The 18,032-nt window shown below is 39.2% G+C and overlaps 1 protein-coding gene and 1 long non-coding RNA gene across 17 annotated transcripts in view; one reads left to right on the top strand and one right to left on the bottom strand.

Annotated features, from left to right (window-relative positions):
* LOC146394663 (uncharacterized) overlaps positions 1-15,209 on the bottom strand; it is a 174,257-nt gene extending 159,048 nt beyond the window's left edge. For both annotated transcript variants that reach the window (XR_014835649.1, XR_014835650.1), the window contains exon 1: positions 14,970-15,209. This is a non-coding gene — a long non-coding RNA (uncharacterized LOC146394663). The remainder of the gene's footprint in view (positions 1-14,969) is intronic.
* Positions 15,210-15,327: 118 nt separating this feature from the next.
* The window catches only part of ZDHHC15 (zinc finger DHHC-type palmitoyltransferase 15), a 99,484-nt gene continuing 96,779 nt past the window's right edge, over positions 15,328-18,032 (top strand). For 13 of the 15 annotated variants that reach the window (XR_014835636.1, XR_014835633.1, XR_014835631.1 and 10 more), the window contains exon 1: positions 15,328-15,708. Coding sequence is in view for 2 of the 15 variants with exons in the window: in XM_021079754.2 (XP_020935413.1) it covers positions 15,573-15,708 (136 nt within the window). In the remaining 13 variants the exon portion in view is untranslated. The remainder of the gene's footprint in view (positions 15,709-18,032) is intronic. The other 2 variants (XR_014835635.1, XR_014835637.1) reach the window with 1 other exon arrangement.

Raw genomic sequence — 18,032 nt, 5'->3', positions numbered from 1 at the left:
CTAGGTTTTCCGTTTTATTGGCATATACTTGCATATAGTAGTCTCTTATGATCCTTTGTATTTCTGTGATGTGCAGTGATACTTCTCCTTTTTCATTTCTAATTTTATTGATTTGAGTCCTCTCTCTTTTTTGCTTGATAACTCTGGCTAGGGGTTTATCAATTTTGTTGATCTTTCCAAAGAACCAGCTTTTGGTTTCATTGATCTTTTCTATGGTTTTCTTTGTTTTTGTTTCATTGATTTCTGCTCTGATCTTTATGGTTTCTTTCCTTCTACTGACTTTAAGTCTTGGCTGTTCTTCCTCTTGAGCTGCTTTAGATGTAAAGTTAGCTTGTTTATTTGAGCTTTTTCTTGCTTCCTGAGGTGGGCTTGTATTGCTATAAACTTTCCTCATAGAATGGCTTTTGCTGCATCCCATAGCTTTTGCAGTAGTCATATCTTTGCTGTCATGCTCTAGGTATTTTTAAATTTCCTCTTTGATTTCTTCGGTGATCCATTGGTTGTTGAGTAGCATGTTGTTTCGTCTCCACGTGTTTGTGTTTCTTACAGGTTTTTTCTTGTTGTTGATTTCCAGTCATATAGCGTTGTGGTCAGAAAAGATGCCTGATATGATTTCAATGTTCTTAAAGTTACCGAGGTTGGATTTGTAGCCCAGGATGTGATCCATCTTAGAGAATGTTCCATGTGCACTTGAGAAGAATGTGTATTCTGTTGCTTTTGGATGGAATGTCCTATAAATATCTATTAAGTCCATCTGGTCTAATGCTTCATTCAGGGCCTGTGTTTCCTTATTGATTTTCTGTCTGGATGATCTGTCCATTGCTGTAAGTGGGGTGTTCAAGTCCCCCACTATGATTGTGTTATTGTTGATTTCTCCTTTTCAGGTTGTTAGCAGTTGCCTTATATATTGTGGTGATCCTATGTTGGGTGCGTAGATATTTAAAAGTGTTATATCTTCTTCTTGGATTGATCCTTTGATCATTAGGTAGTGTCCTTCCTTGTCCCTTAAAATGTTCTTCATTGTAAGGTCTATTTTGTCTGATATGAGTATTGCTACTCCAGCTTTCTTTTGATCCCCGTTTGCATGGAATATTTTCTTCCATCCTTTTACATTCAATTTGTATGTGTCCCTAGAAGTGAAGTGGGTCTCTTGAAGACAGCATATATATGGGTCTTGTTTTTGTATCCATTCAGCCAGTCTCTGTCTTTTGGTTGGGGTGTTTAATCCATTAAGATTTAAGGTAATTATTGATATGTATATTCTTATTGCCATTTTATTCATTGCTTTGGATTTGCTTTTGCTGCTCTTTTTTCTTTCCTTCTTCTCTTGTTCTTTTCTGCCTATAGAAGTTCCTTTAGTATTTGTTGTAAAGCTGGTTTATTAGTGCTGAATTCTCTCAGCTTTTGCTCATCTGTGAAGGTTTTGATTTCTCCTTCAAATCTGAATGAGAGCCTTGCTGGGTAAAGGAATCTTGGTTGGAGGTTTTTTCCTCTCATCATGTTAAGTGTATCATGCCACTCCCTTCTGGCCTGCAGAGTTCTGCTGAAAAATCTGCTGATAACCTTATCAGGTTCCCCTTGTATGGTATTTGGCTTTTCCCTAGTTGCTTTCAAGATTTTCTCTTTGTCTTTAATTTTGGTCAGTTGGATTAATATGTGTCTCGGGGTGTTCCTCCCTGGGTTTATTTTATATGGTACTCATTGTGCCTCCTGGATTTGAGTGAGTGGTTCCTTACCCATGTTAGGGAAGTTTTCGGCTCTTATCTCTTGGAATAGTTTTTCTGTCCCCTTCTCTCTCTCTTCTCCTTCTGGCACCCCTATAATATGGATGTTGGTACAGTTAACATTGTCCCAGAGTCCTCTGAGACTCTCTTCATTTCTTTTCAGTCTTTTTTCTCTTTTCTGTTCTGCATCCGTAATTTCCACTAATCTGTCCTCCATCTCGGTTATTCGTTCTTCTGTGTCCTGTATTTTGCTCTTAGCTGCTTCTAGTGAATTTTTTATTTCAGTTATTGTATTTTTTATTTATTTATTTATTTATTTTTGAGTCTGGTTCTCTTTATTGTTGTTCTTTTTTTTAATATTTTTTTTTTATTTTCCCACTGTACAGCAAGGTGGTCAGGTTATCCTTACATGTATACATTGCAATTACAGTTTTTCCCCCACCCTTTCTTCTGTTGCAACATGAGTATCTAGACATGGTTCTCAATGCTATTCAGCAGGATCTCCTTGTATATCTATTCTAGGTTGTGCCTGATAAGCCCAAGCTCCCGATCCCTCCCACTCCCTCCCCCTCCCATCAGGCAGCCGCAAGTGTCTTCTCCAAGTCCATGATTTTCTTTTCTGAGGAGATGTTCATTTGTGCTGGATATATGATTCCAGTTATAAGTGATATCATATGGTATTTGTCTTTGTCTTTCTGGCTCATTTCTATATCAGTTATTGTATTTTGTATCTGTTCTTGTTTAAGTTTTATATCTTGTATCTCTTTGCTCAGTGTTTCCTGTAAGTTATCCATCTTTGCCTCCAGTTTATTTCCAATGTCTTTCATCATCTTCAGCATCAATAGTCTAAAGTCTTTTTCCTTGAGGCTGAGAATCTTCTCCTCACTTAACTGATTTTCTGGGGTTTTTCCTTTCTCCCTCATCTAAGTTACAGTTCTCTGTCTTTTCATTTTGATAGGTTTTTGGTGTGGTGACCTTTTTACAGATAATAGAGTTGTAGACTCTATTACTTCTGGTATCTGCTTCCCTGTGGCTGAAGTCCGTATGGAAGGCTTGCTGTAGGCTTCCTGGTGGGAGGGGCTGATTCCTGCCCACTGTAGGTGGAGCTGATTCCTAACCCTCTGGTGGATGGGGCTTAGTCTCTGGATGAGATTAGAGGCAGCTGTGTGCCTGAGTGGTCTTTAGCCTGTTTACTAAGGGGCCGGTTGTGATCCCACCTTGGTTGTTTGCCCTGGGGATTCTCAGGGCTGATGAGTGTGGCCAGATTTTCCCAAAATGGCTACCTCCAGAGAAAGGCATGATTGCTGAATATTCCAGAGAGCTTTGCTTCCAATGTCCTTCCCTCACAACAAGCCACATTCACCCCTGTTTTCCCAGGATGTCCTCCAAGTACTGCAGTCAGGTTTGACTCAGATTCCCATGGAGACTTTGCTTTGCCCTGGGATCCAGAGCATGTGAAAGTCTGTGTGCGCCTTTTAAGAATGGGGTCTCCGTTTCCCCCAGTCCCATGGAGCTCTTGCACACAAGCCCCACTGGCCTTCAATGCCAGATACTCCAGGGGCTCTTTCTCCCCTTGCCAGATCCCCACACGAGAGGTTGATGTGGGGCTCAGAACTTTCACTCCTGTAGGTGAGTCTCTGTGAACCAGTTAGTTTTCATTCTGTGGGGTTTCCCACCCAGGAGGTATGGGGTTGTTTACATCATGAAATCGCTACTCCTACCTCTTTTTGTGTCCTCTTTCTTCTGGAGTATGATATCTTTTTTAAGGTTTCCAGTCCATTTGGGTGAAGAGTTCTCAGTCTTTAGCTGTGAATTTTGTTGTTAGGAGAGTTGAGATCAAGTCCTTCTATTCTGCCATCTTCAAATTTTCTGTGTGTGTGTGTGTGTGTGTGTGTGTGTGTGTGTTTTAATGTGAGTCTTGTATTCTGGTTCCCATATGGAGTTTTCCAGACAAGTGGAGAGGCATGGGATGGCTTTTATGGGTAAGATCTAGTAGGGAGTTGGGGAAGACATGTTAAAATCATTTGTGTGGCTCCAGAAAAGCCACACTGCCTCAAAAAAGATTAACCTACAACACCAGCCCTCAGGAAATATTCCACGGCAGTGACAAGGCAAACACTGCCCGATCACGGAGAGTACAACTCCCTCAGGAGAAAGAAAACAACAAGTAAGATGAAGAAGCTGAGAAACCACCCCCAGTCAAACCAACAGGAGAACTCACCTAAAACAGCCAACAATGAAACAGATCTCTGCAGTCAGACAGACCTGGAGTTCAAAAGAGAAATAGTGAAAATACTGAAGGAATGAAGAGAAGATAGGAACAGTAATGCAGATACCCTCAGAAAGGAACTAGAAAATATAAGGAGGAGCCAAGAAAAACTAGAACATTCATTTGCAGAGATGCAAACTGAACTAGGGGCAGTAAAAACCAGAATGAATAATGCAGAAGAACGAATCAGTGCTATGGAAGATAGAATAATGGAAATCACTCAATCCGGTCAACAGACAGAAAACCGAATCAAAAAACTGGAAAGCAATATAAGAGACCTATGGGATAATATAAAGCGGGCCAATCTACGCATAATAGGAATTCCAGAAGGAGTAGAAAAAGATAAGGGAATGGAAAATATATTTGAAGAAATTATCGCTGGAAACTTCCCAAATCTAAAGGATACTGGATTCAAGATACAAGAAGCACAGAGGGCCCCAAACAAACTGAACCCAAACAGACCCACACCAAGACACATCATAATAGAAATGGCAAAAGTTAGTGATAAAGAGAGGATCCTAAAGGCAGCAAGAGAAAAACAGAATGTTACCAGCAAGGGAACCCCCATAAGAATATCAGCTGATTTCTCTACAGAAACACTACATGCCAGGAGGGAATGGCAAGAGATATTTAAAGTGCTCAAAGGAAAAAATATGCAACCTAGAATACTCTATCCAGCAAGAACATCATTTAAAATAGAAGGGGAAATAAAAATTTTTCCCAACAAACAAAAACTTAAAGAATACAGCAACACAAAACCCAGGTTCAAGGAAATATTGAAAGGGCTTCTCTAAACCAAAAAGAAAGGAAGGAAAGGGAAGAAAAAAGAAAAGAAGAAAAAAAAACAGAAGAAGAGGAAGAACTAGGACTGAGGAAACCACAATCAGAGAGCAGTCACTCAAATAAGCCAGCATACAGATTTAATCATGAACATGCTTCAAACAAAATAAAATTAAAAAGAAAAAAATAAAAAAGAGTCATCAAAACCATAAGATGTGGGCAAGGGATGTCAGGAGGTAAATAACCCTTTTTGTTTGTATGTATGTCTCTCTTCTTAATTTTAATATAGTAATGAAGTGTTTGAACTTACAGGACCCTCAGGCTAAAACACACAATTATGGGAAGGGGTTAGCATACTTAAAAAACAGGGCAACCACAAGCCAAAACCAAATATTGCATTTGCAAAAACTGAAAAAAAAAATACACTCAAGCAGATAAAAACAGGAGACCATCCAACCGAAAAAAAAAAAAAAGAAAGGAAGAATGGAGAACCATAGAATCAACTGGAACACGAGATTCAAATGGCAATAAATAATCATCTATCAATTATCACCTTAAATGTCAATGGACTGAATGCCCCAATCAAAAGACACAGAGTGGCTGAGTGGATAAAAAGGCAAAAACCTTCAATATGCTGCCTACAAGAAACTCACCTCAGGACAAAGGATACATATAGATTGAAAGTGAAAGGCTGGGGAAAAATATTTCACGCCAATAGACATGACAGAAAAGCAGGAGTCGCAATGCTCATATCAGACAAAATAGACTTTGAAACAAAAGACATAAAGAAAGACAAAGAAGGACACTATTTAATGATTAAGGGATCCATCCAAGGAGAGGATGTTACTATCATCAACATATATGCCCCAAATATAGGAGCACCCAGATACATACAACAAATATTAACAGACATAAAGGGAGATATAGATGAGAATACAATCATAGTAGGAAACCTTAATACCCCCCTCACATCAATGGACACATCCTCTAGACAGAACACCAATAAAGCAACGGAGATCCTAGAGGAAGCAATACAAAAGTTAGACTTAATTGATATCTTCAGGACACTACATCCAAAAAAATCAGAATACACATTCTTCTCAAATGCTCATGGAACATTCTCAAGAATCGACCACATATTGGGACACAAAGCGAATCTCAATAAATTTAGGAGCGTAGAAATTATCTCAAGTATCTTCTCTGACCACAATGCCATGAAATTAGAAATCAACCATGGGAAAAGCAAAGAGAAAAAACCTACTCCATGGAGACTCAACAACATGCTACTAAAAAACCAATGGGTCAATGAGGAAATCAAGAAGGAAATTAAAAACTACCTTGAAACAAATGATAATGAAGACACAACCTCTCAAAATCTATGGGATGCTGTGAAAGCAGTGCTCAGAGGGAAATTTATAGCAATACAGGCCTTTCTCAAAAAAGAAGAAAGATCCCAAATGGACAACTTAACCCTCCACCTAAACGAATTAGCAAAAGAAGAACAAGAAAGTCCTAAAGTCAGCAGAAGGAAGTAAATTGTAAAGATCAAAGAAGAAATGAATAAAATAGAGACTCAAAAAACAATAGAGAAAATTAATAAAACCAAGAGCTGGTTCTTTGAAAAGGTGAACAAAATTGACAAACCCCTGGCCAGACTCACTAAAAAGAGGAGAGAAAGAACCCAAATCACCAAAATTAGAAATGAAAAAGAAATCACAACGGATACAGCAGAAATACAAAAAACCATAAGAGAATACTATGAACAACTATACGGCAACAAGTTTGACAATCTGGAAGAAATGGACAATTTTCTAGAATCTTACAGCCTGCCAAAACTGAATCGAAAAGAAACAGACCAACTGAACAGACCGATCACTAGAAATGAAATTGAAGAGGTCATAAAATCACTCCCTACAAATAAAAGTCCAGGACCAGATGGCTTCACAGGTGAATTTTATCAAACATATAAAGAGACAAAGACATTCTATGAGGCCACCATCACCCTCATTCCAAAACCAGACAGAGATACCACCAAAAAAGAAAACTATCGCCCAATATCATTGATGAATATAGATGCAAAAATTCTCAACAAAATCTTAGCCAACCGAATCCAACAACATACCCAAAAAATTATACACCATGACCAGGTTGGGGTCATCCCAGGTTCACAAGCATGGTTCAACCTACGCAAATCAATCAGCACCATATACCACATTAACAAAAAAAAAAAAAAGTCAAAAATCATATGATCATCTCAATAGATGCAGAAAAAGCATTCGACAAAGTTCAACATCCATTCATGATCAAGACCCTCGCCAAAGTGGGTATAGAGGGAACATTCCTGAATATAATCAAAGCCATTTATGAGAAACCCACAGCAAATATAATCCTCAATGGGGAAAAACTGAAAGCCTTCTCACTCAAATCTGGAACAAGACAGGGATGCCCACTCTCACCACTGCTCTTCAACATAGTTTTGGAAGTCCTAGCCACAGCAATTAGACAAACAAAAGAAATAAAAGGCATCCATACAGGAAGAGAAGAGATCAAACTGTCACTGTATGCAGATGACATGATACTATACCTAGAAAACCCTAAGGACTCAACCCCAAAACTCCTTGAACTGATTAATAAATTCAGCAAAGTGGCAGGATATAAGATTAACATTCAGAAGTCAGTTGCATTTCTGTATACGAGCAATGAAACACTAGAAAAGGAATACAAAAATACGATACCTTTTAAAATTGTACCTCACAAAATCAAATACCTCGGAATACACCTGACCAAGGAGGTAAAGGACCTATATGCCGAGAACTATAAAACCTTAATCAAAGAAATCAAAGAAGATGTAAAGAAATGGAAAGATATTCCATGTTCCTGGATTGGGAAAATCAATATTGTGAAAATGGCCATACCACCCAAAGCCATCTACAGATTCAATGCAGTCCCTATCAAATGACCCAGGACATTTTTCACAGAACTAGAACAAACAATCCAAACATTTATATGGAACCACAAAAGACCCAGAATCGCCAAAGCAATCCTGAGAAACAAAAACCAAGCAGGAGGCATAACTCTCCCAGACCTGAAGAAATACTGCAAAGCCACAGTCATCAAAACAGTGTGGTACTGGTATCAAAACAGACAGACAGACCAATGGAACAGAATAGAGAATCCGGAAATAAACCCTGACATCTATGGTCCATTAATCTTTGACAAGGGAGGCAAGGACATCAAATGGGAAAAAGAAAGTCTATTCAGCAAGCATTGCTGGGAAACCTGGACAGCTGCATGCAAAGCAATGAGACTAGAACACACCCTCACACCATGCACAAAAAGAAACTCCAAATGGCTGAAAGACTTAAATATACGACAGGACACCATCAAACTCCTAGAAGAAAACATAGGCAAAACACTCTCTGACATCAACCTCATGAATATTTTCTCAGGTCCGTCTCCCAAAGCAACAGAAATTGGAGCAAAAATAAACCCATGGGACCTCATCAAACTGAAAAGCTTTTGCACAGCAAAGGAAACCCAAAAGAAAACAAAAAGACAACTTCCAGAATGGGAGAAAACAGTTTCAAATGATGCAACGGACAAGGGCTTAATCTCTAGAATATATAAGCAACTTATACAACCCAACAGCAAAAAAGCCAATCAATCAATGGAAAAATGGGCAAAAGACCTGAATAGACATTTCTCCAAAGAAGATATACAGATGGCCAACAAACACATGAAAAAATGCTCAACATCGCTGGTTATAAGAGAAATGCAAATCCAAACTACCATGAGATACCACCTCACACCAGTCAGAATGGCCATCATTAATAAGTCCATAAATAACAAGTGCTGGAGGGGCTGTGGAGAAAAGGGAACCCTCCTGCACTGCTGGTGGGAATGTAAACTGGTACAGCCACTATGGAGAACAGTTTGGAGATACCTTAGAATTCTATACATAGACCTTCCATATGACCCTGCAATCCCACTCTTGGGCATCTATCCGGACAAAACTCTCCTTAAAAGAGACACGTGCACCCGCATGTTCATTGCAGCACTATTCACAATAGCCAGGACATGGAAACAACCCAAATGTCCATCGACAGATGATTGGATTCGGAAGAGTGGTATATATACACAATGGAATACTACTCAGCCATAAAAAAGGATGACATCATGCCATTTGCAGCAACATGGATGGAACTAGAGAATCTCATCCTGAGTGAAATGAGCCAGAAAGACAAAGGCAAATACCATATGATATCACTTATAACTGGAATCATATATCCAGCACAAATGAACATCTCCTCAGAAAAGAAAATCATGGACTTGGAGAAGAGACTTGTGGTTGCCTGATGGGAGGGGGAGGGAGTGGGAGGGATCAGGAGCTTGGGCTTATCAGACACAACCTAGAATAGATTTACAAGGAGATCCTGCTGAATAGCATTGAGAACCATGTCTAGATACTCATGTTGCAACAGAAGAAAGGGTGGGGGAAAAACTGTAATTGCAATGTATACATGTAAGGATAACCTGACCCCCTTGCTGTACAGTGGGAAAAAAAGAATATTTCTGACAGTACTGTTTCCATTTTACAAATTTAGTGAAGTGTTATACATGTAGCATTTCATATAAATACTGTATCAATTTTAATTGTTGTTTAGAAATTTTTATTTGCTATGTAAAAATACTACTGTTGAAATTGCTACAGCTTAGGATCAAAATTAATTTGAAGGTTATTAGTGTTATTATTCTGGTTTCTAATAGCTGCTATCTCAAGTGAATGATAAAGACAAAAATATCCCCAGTTTAGAGTTTCTGTCCCATTAAATCATGTAGTAAGATGTCTCTTAGTTATCAATAAATGATGTTTTAGAGCCTAGACTATGAAATGTCTGTAACAATAAAATGTATTTCATACTTTAAAATAAAAAAAAAGGAATTAGAAAAAGAACAAACAAAACCTAAAGTCAGCAGATGGAAGGAAATCATAAAGATCAGAGAATAAATCAATAAAATAGATATTCAAAAACAGAAAAAATAATAAAACCAAGAGCTGGTTCTTTGAAAGGGTAAACAAAACTGACAAACCTCTGGGCACACTCACCAAGAATAGGAGAGAAAGAACTCAAATAAATAAAATAAGAAAATGTGTCACTGGGTCACCATAAAAGAACTCAAATAAATAAAATGAGGAGAGAAAGAACTCAAATAAATAAAATAAGAAAATGTGTAACTGGGTCACCATGCTGTACAGTAAAAAAAAATTGTATTGGGGAAATAACAATAATAAATTTTTAAATAAAATAAGAAATGAAAAAGGAGAAATCACAACAGATAGTGCAGAAATACAAAAAACCATAAGAGAATACTATGAGCAATTATATGCCAACGAATTTAACAACCTGGAAGAAATGGACATCTTTCAAGAGATATACAGCCCTCCAAAACTGAATCAAGATATATATCAATTGAATAGACTGATTACTAGAAATGAAATTGAGTATGTAATAAAAAACACTCCCTACATCCAGGACCAGATGGCTCCACAGGTGAATTCTACAAAACACACAAGGAGAAATTATACCCATTCTTCTTAAACTTTTTCAAAAGGTTGAAGAAAAAGGAACACTCCTAAGGACATTCTATGAGGCCACCATCACCCTAATACCAAAACCAGACAAAGATACTATCAAAAATGAAAATTATAGGCCAATATCTTTGATGAATATAGACACAAAAATTCTCAACAAAATTTTAGCAAACCAAATCCAACCACATATTAAAAAGATCATACACCATGACCAAATGGGATTCATCCCACATTCACAAGAATGGTCAACATACGCAAATCAATCAATGTCATACACCACATTAACAAAAGAAAACCACATGATCATCTCAGTATATGCAGAAAAAGCATGACAAAAGCTAACATCCATTCATGGTATAAACTGTCCCCAAAGCAGATATAGAAGGAACATACCTTAACATAATAAAAGCCATTTATGATAAACCCACAGCAAATATAATACTCAATGGAGAAAAGCTGAAAGCCTTCCCGCTAACATTTGGGACAAGACAAGCATGCCCACTCTCACCACCTTTATTCAACATAGTATTGGAAGTCCTAGTCACAGAAATCAGGAAAGCAAAAGAGATAAAAAATTGGAAGTGAAGAGGTAAAGTTGTCACTGTATGCAGATGACATGACACTTTATATAGAAAGCCTTAAGGACTCCACACAAAAACTACTTGAACTGATCAATGTATTCAGCAAAGTATCAGGATACAAGATTAACATTCAGAAGTCGGTTGCATTTCTGTATACTAACAATGAAAATTAGAAACGGAATATAAAAATATACTTTTTAAAGTCACACCCCACAAAATTAAATACCTAGGAATAAACCTGACTATAGAGGTAAAAGACTTATATGCTGAGACCTATAAAATGTTAATCAAGGAAATTAAAAGCGGATTCAAAAAATGGAAAGATATTCAATGCTTCTGGCTTGGAAGAATTAATATTGTTAAAATGGCCGTATTACCCAAAGCAATCTACAGATTCAAGGCAATCTGTATCAAATTACCCATGACATTTTTCACAGAACTACAACAAACAATCCAAAGTTTTATATGGAACCATAAAAGACCCAGAATTACCAAAGCAATCCTGAGGAACAAAAACCAAGCAGGAAGCACAACTCTCCCAGACTTAAGACAATACTACAAAGCTATAGTCATCAAGACAGTGTGGTACTGGTACCAAAACAGACACTCAGGCTAATGGGACAGAATAGAGAATCCAGAAATAAAACCCAGGTTTTAATCTTCAACAAGGGTGGCAAGAATATAAAATGGATTTGGAGAACAGACTTGTGGTTGCCAAGGGGGAGGGGGAAGGAGCAGGATGAACTTGGAATTTGGGGTTAGTAGATGCAAACTATTGCATTTGGAGTGGATAAGCAATGAGATCCTGGTGTATAGCACAGGTAAGTGTATCTAAACACTTGTGATAGATCATGATGGAGGATAATGGGAGAAAAAGAATATATATATATATATATATATATATATATATCACCGGGTCACTTTACTGTACAGCAGAAATTGACAACATTGTAAATCAACTATAATCAAAAATTTCAGAGTTCCCATCATAGCTCGGTATTTAGTGAACCTGACTAGTGTCCATGAGGATGCAGGTTTAATCCCTGGCCCTGCTCAGTGGGTTAAGGATCCAGCATTGCTGTGAGCTGTGGTGTGGGTCACAGACACGGCTCAGAGTCCACGTTGCTGTGGCTGTGGCTGTGGTTGTGATGTAGGCAGGCAGCTACCAGCTCTGATTCAACCCCTAGCCTGGGAACCTCCACATGCTGTGGGTGCGGCCCTAAAAAGACAAAATAAATAAATAAATAAATAAATAGAAACGGGAGTTCCTGTCGTGGCGCAGTGGTTAACGAATTCGACTAGGAATCATGAGGTTGCGGGTTCGATCCCTGCCCTTGCTCAATGGGTTAATGATCTGGCGTTGCCGTGGGCTGTGGTGTAGGTCGCAGATGTGGCTCGGGTCTGGCGTGGCTGTGGCTCTGGCGTAGGCTGGCAGCTACAGCTCTGATTAGACCTCTATCCTGGGAACCGCCCATATGCCGCGGGAGCGGCCCAAGAAATGGCAAAAAGACAAAAAAAAAAAAAAAAAAAAAAAAAAAAAAGAAAGAAACAGATCCAGAGAGATAATAGCACCTGTCCCAGGTCATACTTTCTTTCCTTGATGCTAAACCATACTGGCTGGGGCTGGATTGGAACCAGGGTTCCTGTTATTTTTTCACTGTTCGAGTATTGCATAAATTGATGTATTTTAGTATATTTGACCAATACATTAAATTTAAGCAACATCATCTTAAAAAAGAAAAAGTTTACTGAAGAAACATATGCTCTCCCATGTTTACTGTAGCATTATTCACAATAGCCAATATACATATAAAATGTTATTTAGACATGAGAAAAAAGAAAGTTCTGCCATTTGGAATAATATGGATGGACCTTGATGATATTATGCTAAGAAAGATAAGTCAGAGAGAGAAAGACAAATATTGTATGATATCTTTTATACGTGGAATCTAAAAAAGAAAAACAGATACTGTTACCAGAAACTGGGAGGGGAGTGGGAAAATGAGAGAGATGTTGTTTAAGTGTACATACTTTCAACTCATAGATAAATAAAGTCCTGGATACCTAATACACAATACAGTGATTACAAACAACAAAACTGTATTTTAAACATTAAACCTGCTAAGATACTAGATCTTAATTGTCCCCAACACTAGAAGAAATTATAATTATGTGATGTGACAGAGGTGTTAGCTAATGCTACAATGGCAGTCATACTACAAATCAATATGTTGTACACCTTAAATTTACACAATGTTGTATGTCAAATATATTTCAATAACAAATAATTGTCAAAAAATAACTATGGGGAGTTCCCATTGTCGCTCAGCAGGTAAAGAATCTGACTAGCATCCATGGGAATGTGGGTCTGATCCCTGGCCTTGCTCACTGGGTTAAGGATCCAGCGTTGCCACAAGCTGAGGTATAGTTTGCAGATGTGGCTTGGGTTTGGTGTTGCCATGGCTGTAGGGTAGGCCGGCAGCTGCAGCTCCAATTCGATCCCTTGTCTAGGAACTTCCATATGACATAGGTATGGCCCTAAAAAAAGAAAAAAAAAATGGAAATATGTGTGGTGAGAAATGTGTTAAATAGCTTAATTGTGGTAATCATTTCACAATGTTTATGCATGTATATGTATATCAAATCATCACACCGTACACCTCAGGTATATACACACACACACATATATACACATATACACACACACAAATATATATATATACATATATATATATATATATATTTTTTTTTTTTAGGGCTGCACCTGTGGCATATGGAAGTTCCAAGGCTAGGGGTTGAATTGAAGCTGCAGCTGCCAGCCTAAGCCACAGCCACAGAAACGTGGGATTTGAGCTGTGACTGCAACCTACACCATAGCTCGTGGCAGCACCAGTTCCTTTAATCCACTGAGCGAGGCCAGGGATCGAACCCACATCCTTATGTATACTAGTCAGCTTCTTAACCCGCTGAGCCACAATGGGAACTCCAGATATATAATTTTTTATTTTTCACTTATATCTCTAAAAGTTGGAAAAATTTTTAAGTATCCATGTCAGAACCTTAGGACACAAATCATTAATAGGGCTATGAAAATAAATATTGTAACTGAAATGAGCCTGCACTTTACTGCATCATTAATTTACTAATATCAGCCATGAAGTTAAACTGAAAAGAAACAATAAAGTTCTTAACAGTTCAGGAAATTTACTGCATATACAACCATGAAAAGGAATAGAGAGCAACATGGGCCTCGGCAAAACCACAAATTTCTTCATGTCACAGACTTTTGGAAATCATTGAACAGTAAATATCAAGTCTACAAACATAAAACCTTACTATATTTCAATTATTGTACTTATGTCATTGAACACCAATTGCTCTGATGAGAACATGAACTTCTTGCGCACAGACCCCCTTTTGTCATTTTTTTATATCAAAGTTGACCTAAAACAAATGAACCACTCCAAAAAAATTGTTGAATTGCCTCCTAATTGTTCTTTTTCCAGCCCATTCTCCTCTAAAAAATCCTGCCAGTTTTTTTTTTTTTACAAAAGTACAATTCTGATAATGTCATTTTTATTGTCCCCAAACCCTTAATGTCTGTTCATAATCTGCTTTATGGGATTATGTCCACATACCCTGTCAGGGCACACTCTGCCCTCCCTCAGCCTGTATTCCCAGTCTCACTCCCTGCCTCTCCTCTTCACACACCCTCTGCTGAAGCCATCCTGACTGTTCCTTGAACACTTTCCGATTTTCATTACTCTATGCCTTTGCAAATAGTGTTTCATCTGTTTGAAACGTCCTTCCTCTCTCATCTGCCTGGCCAACTCTTATGTATTATAAAGCTCACCTTAAATATCACCACCTTGTAGCTTTCCCTGACCCCTCACAGAATTAATATCTCCACCATTTGTTTTTTTCTGTACCAATATGTTTATTTATTCTGAAAATGGACTAAGCTAACTCAGGGGGGAGGGAAGAAGAGAAGGAAGGAGGGAGCACCCTGTCAATGGACTTACCCAAGCAGCGACTGCGGCACTACGTGTTAAGCATATTGTTCAAGCAGCAGTGGGAGGATGGGGTAGATGACCTTTAAGTCGTGAGATGCTATGGTTTCCATATTTCACACTGCGTGTCTGTGGGTTTGCGCGTGGGGGGGGGGCACTGGGGGGGTAAGGACAAAGAGACACAGAAGCAGAGACAGAGATCAGAGAGGAGATGAAGGGGGACGCAGTGCAGTAAAAGCAGATGGGCGGACCCAAATTTCTTCCGCTTTACAGTTTTGCAGAGGTCTAGCCCTGCATCTAGTGCCGTGGCAAGGGGGTGGGAGAGGAGGAAAGGGGAGGGACTGCACTCCCTCTGAGCGTGCCCAGCCTTGACTGCCTGACGGATCACCTTCCGCTCCCAGGCCGCCTGTTCCTCCTCGCCGTGACTCATGCCTATTGTGCCAGGCTGGGCGCACTCCGCCCTGCAGCCCCACAGGTGGTATCGGCTAGGAAAGACAGTTCCCGCCAGGCTAGGCAGTGGAGTGCTGCACAGTGCGCCTTCCCGCCTCTCAGCCTCTGCCCCAGCAGTTCCGACCCAGCGCCAGCAGGCCTGCTCGGTCGATCTTCGAGCCGAAGATGAGGCGGGGCTGGAAGATGGCTCTGTCTGGGGGGTTACGGTGCTGCCGCCGCATACTTTCCTGGGTGCCAGTGCTGGTTATCGTCCTCGTCGTGCTCTGGTCCTACTATGCCTACGTCTTTGAACTCTGCCTGGGTAAGTGGAGATGGCACCTAGGTGGGAAAATTATGCTCCAGCATAATCGTTTGCCCTACCCTTCACACTGATGTCCCCTATGTTCTTAGCCCTCACACTGCGGTTTTCCTTTAGCTCCCTGGAGAGCTCCAGGTCTCCAACCTCTGGCTTCTCACAAAATTTCTTGCACCCTTCCGCGAGGGTCCCACCATGTCGCCATCGCTTTCTACCCAAGGTTTCTTACGTTATTTCCTGACCCTACCCGCAAGAATTTCCTGGCTGTTTCCCCTTTCTCGTATAGGACAACCACTTGTGTCTTGCGTTCTCTTTAGGGGGGCTCCCACCCTACCAAACTGAGGAAAGAACGTGCCCTGTATCCTTAAACTGTCTGCTTACACTATGAATCCCACCAATTCATCCAACTAGCAGAACCCACCACCACATTTTCTCCATTCCCTCCTCCTAGGAATCCCAACATATTTACTGTACTTTCTTATTGACTCTCCTTTATTTAAGACTAGGATTCCTCGTTTTCCTGTGATCCTCTCCGACAGGCTGAAGTGCTTCGCATTTTTTTGCCACTTGGGACCCCACAGTACACCTTGGTCCATCCCACTGGGGTCTCCACTTTTTACAAAGTGATAAGCCCTCAATTCCTCTTTCCCCGTGGGCTTCACCATTTTCTCATCTTCTCCAGTGGAATGGGAGTCCTACAATATATCCTGACCTGTCCCCTCACATTAAAGGCCTTGATTTTGTCACACTGGAGCTCCCCTTAGTCTCCAGCCTTCCTACTTTGAGAAGTATTTTTTCCTTCCATTAGGGGTCTGAAATTATTTTCTGACACCTAATACTAATCATTCTGCTTTTATCACCTATGGTCCTGCTTTGCTCACTGTCTTCTCACACTAGAGTATCCTCTTTATCCTCCCACAAGGGTTCCCACAATATCTCCCGTATCTCTTCCAAGTGCCATTACTTTTCTTTTTTTTTTTTTTTTGAGGAGATTTACTTTTTTATTTTGTGATTTTTATTTTTCCATTATAGTTGATCTACCGTATTCTGTCGATTTCTACTGTACAGCAAAGTGACCCAGTCATTCATATATATATATATATTCTTTTTCTTACATTATTCTTTTTCTGTCACAAGTAGCTAGATATAGTTCCCAGTACTATACAGCAGTATCTCATTACTTATCCATTCCAAAGACAATAGTTTGTGTCTATTAACCCCAGACTCCCAGTCCATCCCACTCCCTCCTCCTCCCTCTTGGCAACCCCAGGTCTGTTCTCCAAGTCCATAAGTCTCTTTTCTATGGAGAGGTTCATTTGTTCTGTATACTAGATTCTAGATATAAGTGATATCATATGGTATTTGTCTTTCTCTTTCTGACTTACTTCACTTAGTATGAGAGTCTCTAGTTCCATCCATGTTGCTGCAAATGGCATTATTTTGTTCTTTTTTATGGTTGAGTAGGATTCCATTGTGTATATATACCACAGCTTCCTAATCCAATTGTCTGTCAATGGACATTAGGGTTGTTTCCATGCCTTGGCTATTGTGAATAGTACTGCAATGAACATATGGGTGCAAGTAACTTTTTCAAGGAAAGTTTTGTCTGGATATATGCCCAAGAGTGACATGGCTGGGTCATATGGTAGTTCTATGTTTAGTTTTCTGAGGAATCTCCATACTGTTTCCATAGTGGTTGTACCAATTTACATTTCCACCAACAGTGTAGGAGGGTTCCCTTTTCTCCACACCCCCTCCAGCACTTGTTATTTGTGGACTTATTAATGATGGCCATTTGGATTGGTGTGAGGTGGTACCTCATAGTAGTTTTGATTTGCATTTCTCTAATAATCAGTGATGTTGAGCATTTTTTCATGTGCTTGTTGGCCATCTGTATATCTTCTTTGGAGAAATGTCTATTCAGGTCTTTTGCCCACTTGTCAATTGTCTTGGTTTTTTTGCTGTTGAGTTGTATAAGTTGTTTGTAATTTATTTTAATTTTAATTTTAGAGATTAAGCCCCTGTCATTTGCATCATTTGAAACTATTTTCTCCCATTCTGTAAGTTGTCTTTTTTTTTATGGTTTCCTTTGCTGTGCAAAAGCTTGTCGGTTTGATTAGTTCCCATTTATCTATTTTTGCTTTTATTTCTGTTGCCTTGGGAGACTGACCTGAGAAAACATTTGTACGGTTGATGTCAGAGAATGTTTTGCTTATGTTCTCTTCTAGGAGTTTGATGGTGTCTTGTCTTATATTTAAGTCTTTATGCCATTTTGAATTTATTTTTGTGCATGGTATGAGGGTGTGTTCCAGTTTCATTGATTTACATGT

This window comes from Sus scrofa, chromosome X (assembly GCF_054392235.1).
Source record: "Sus scrofa isolate SSC_HxYL_T2T_F1_AM1 chromosome X, Sscrofa_HxYL_maternal_Yorkshire_Landrace_v2.0, whole genome shotgun sequence".
Classification (NCBI taxonomy): Eukaryota; Metazoa; Chordata; class Mammalia; order Artiodactyla; family Suidae; genus Sus; species Sus scrofa.
Note: the sequence above shows the minus strand (reverse complement) of the source record. Positions and strands in the feature narration are given on the sequence as shown.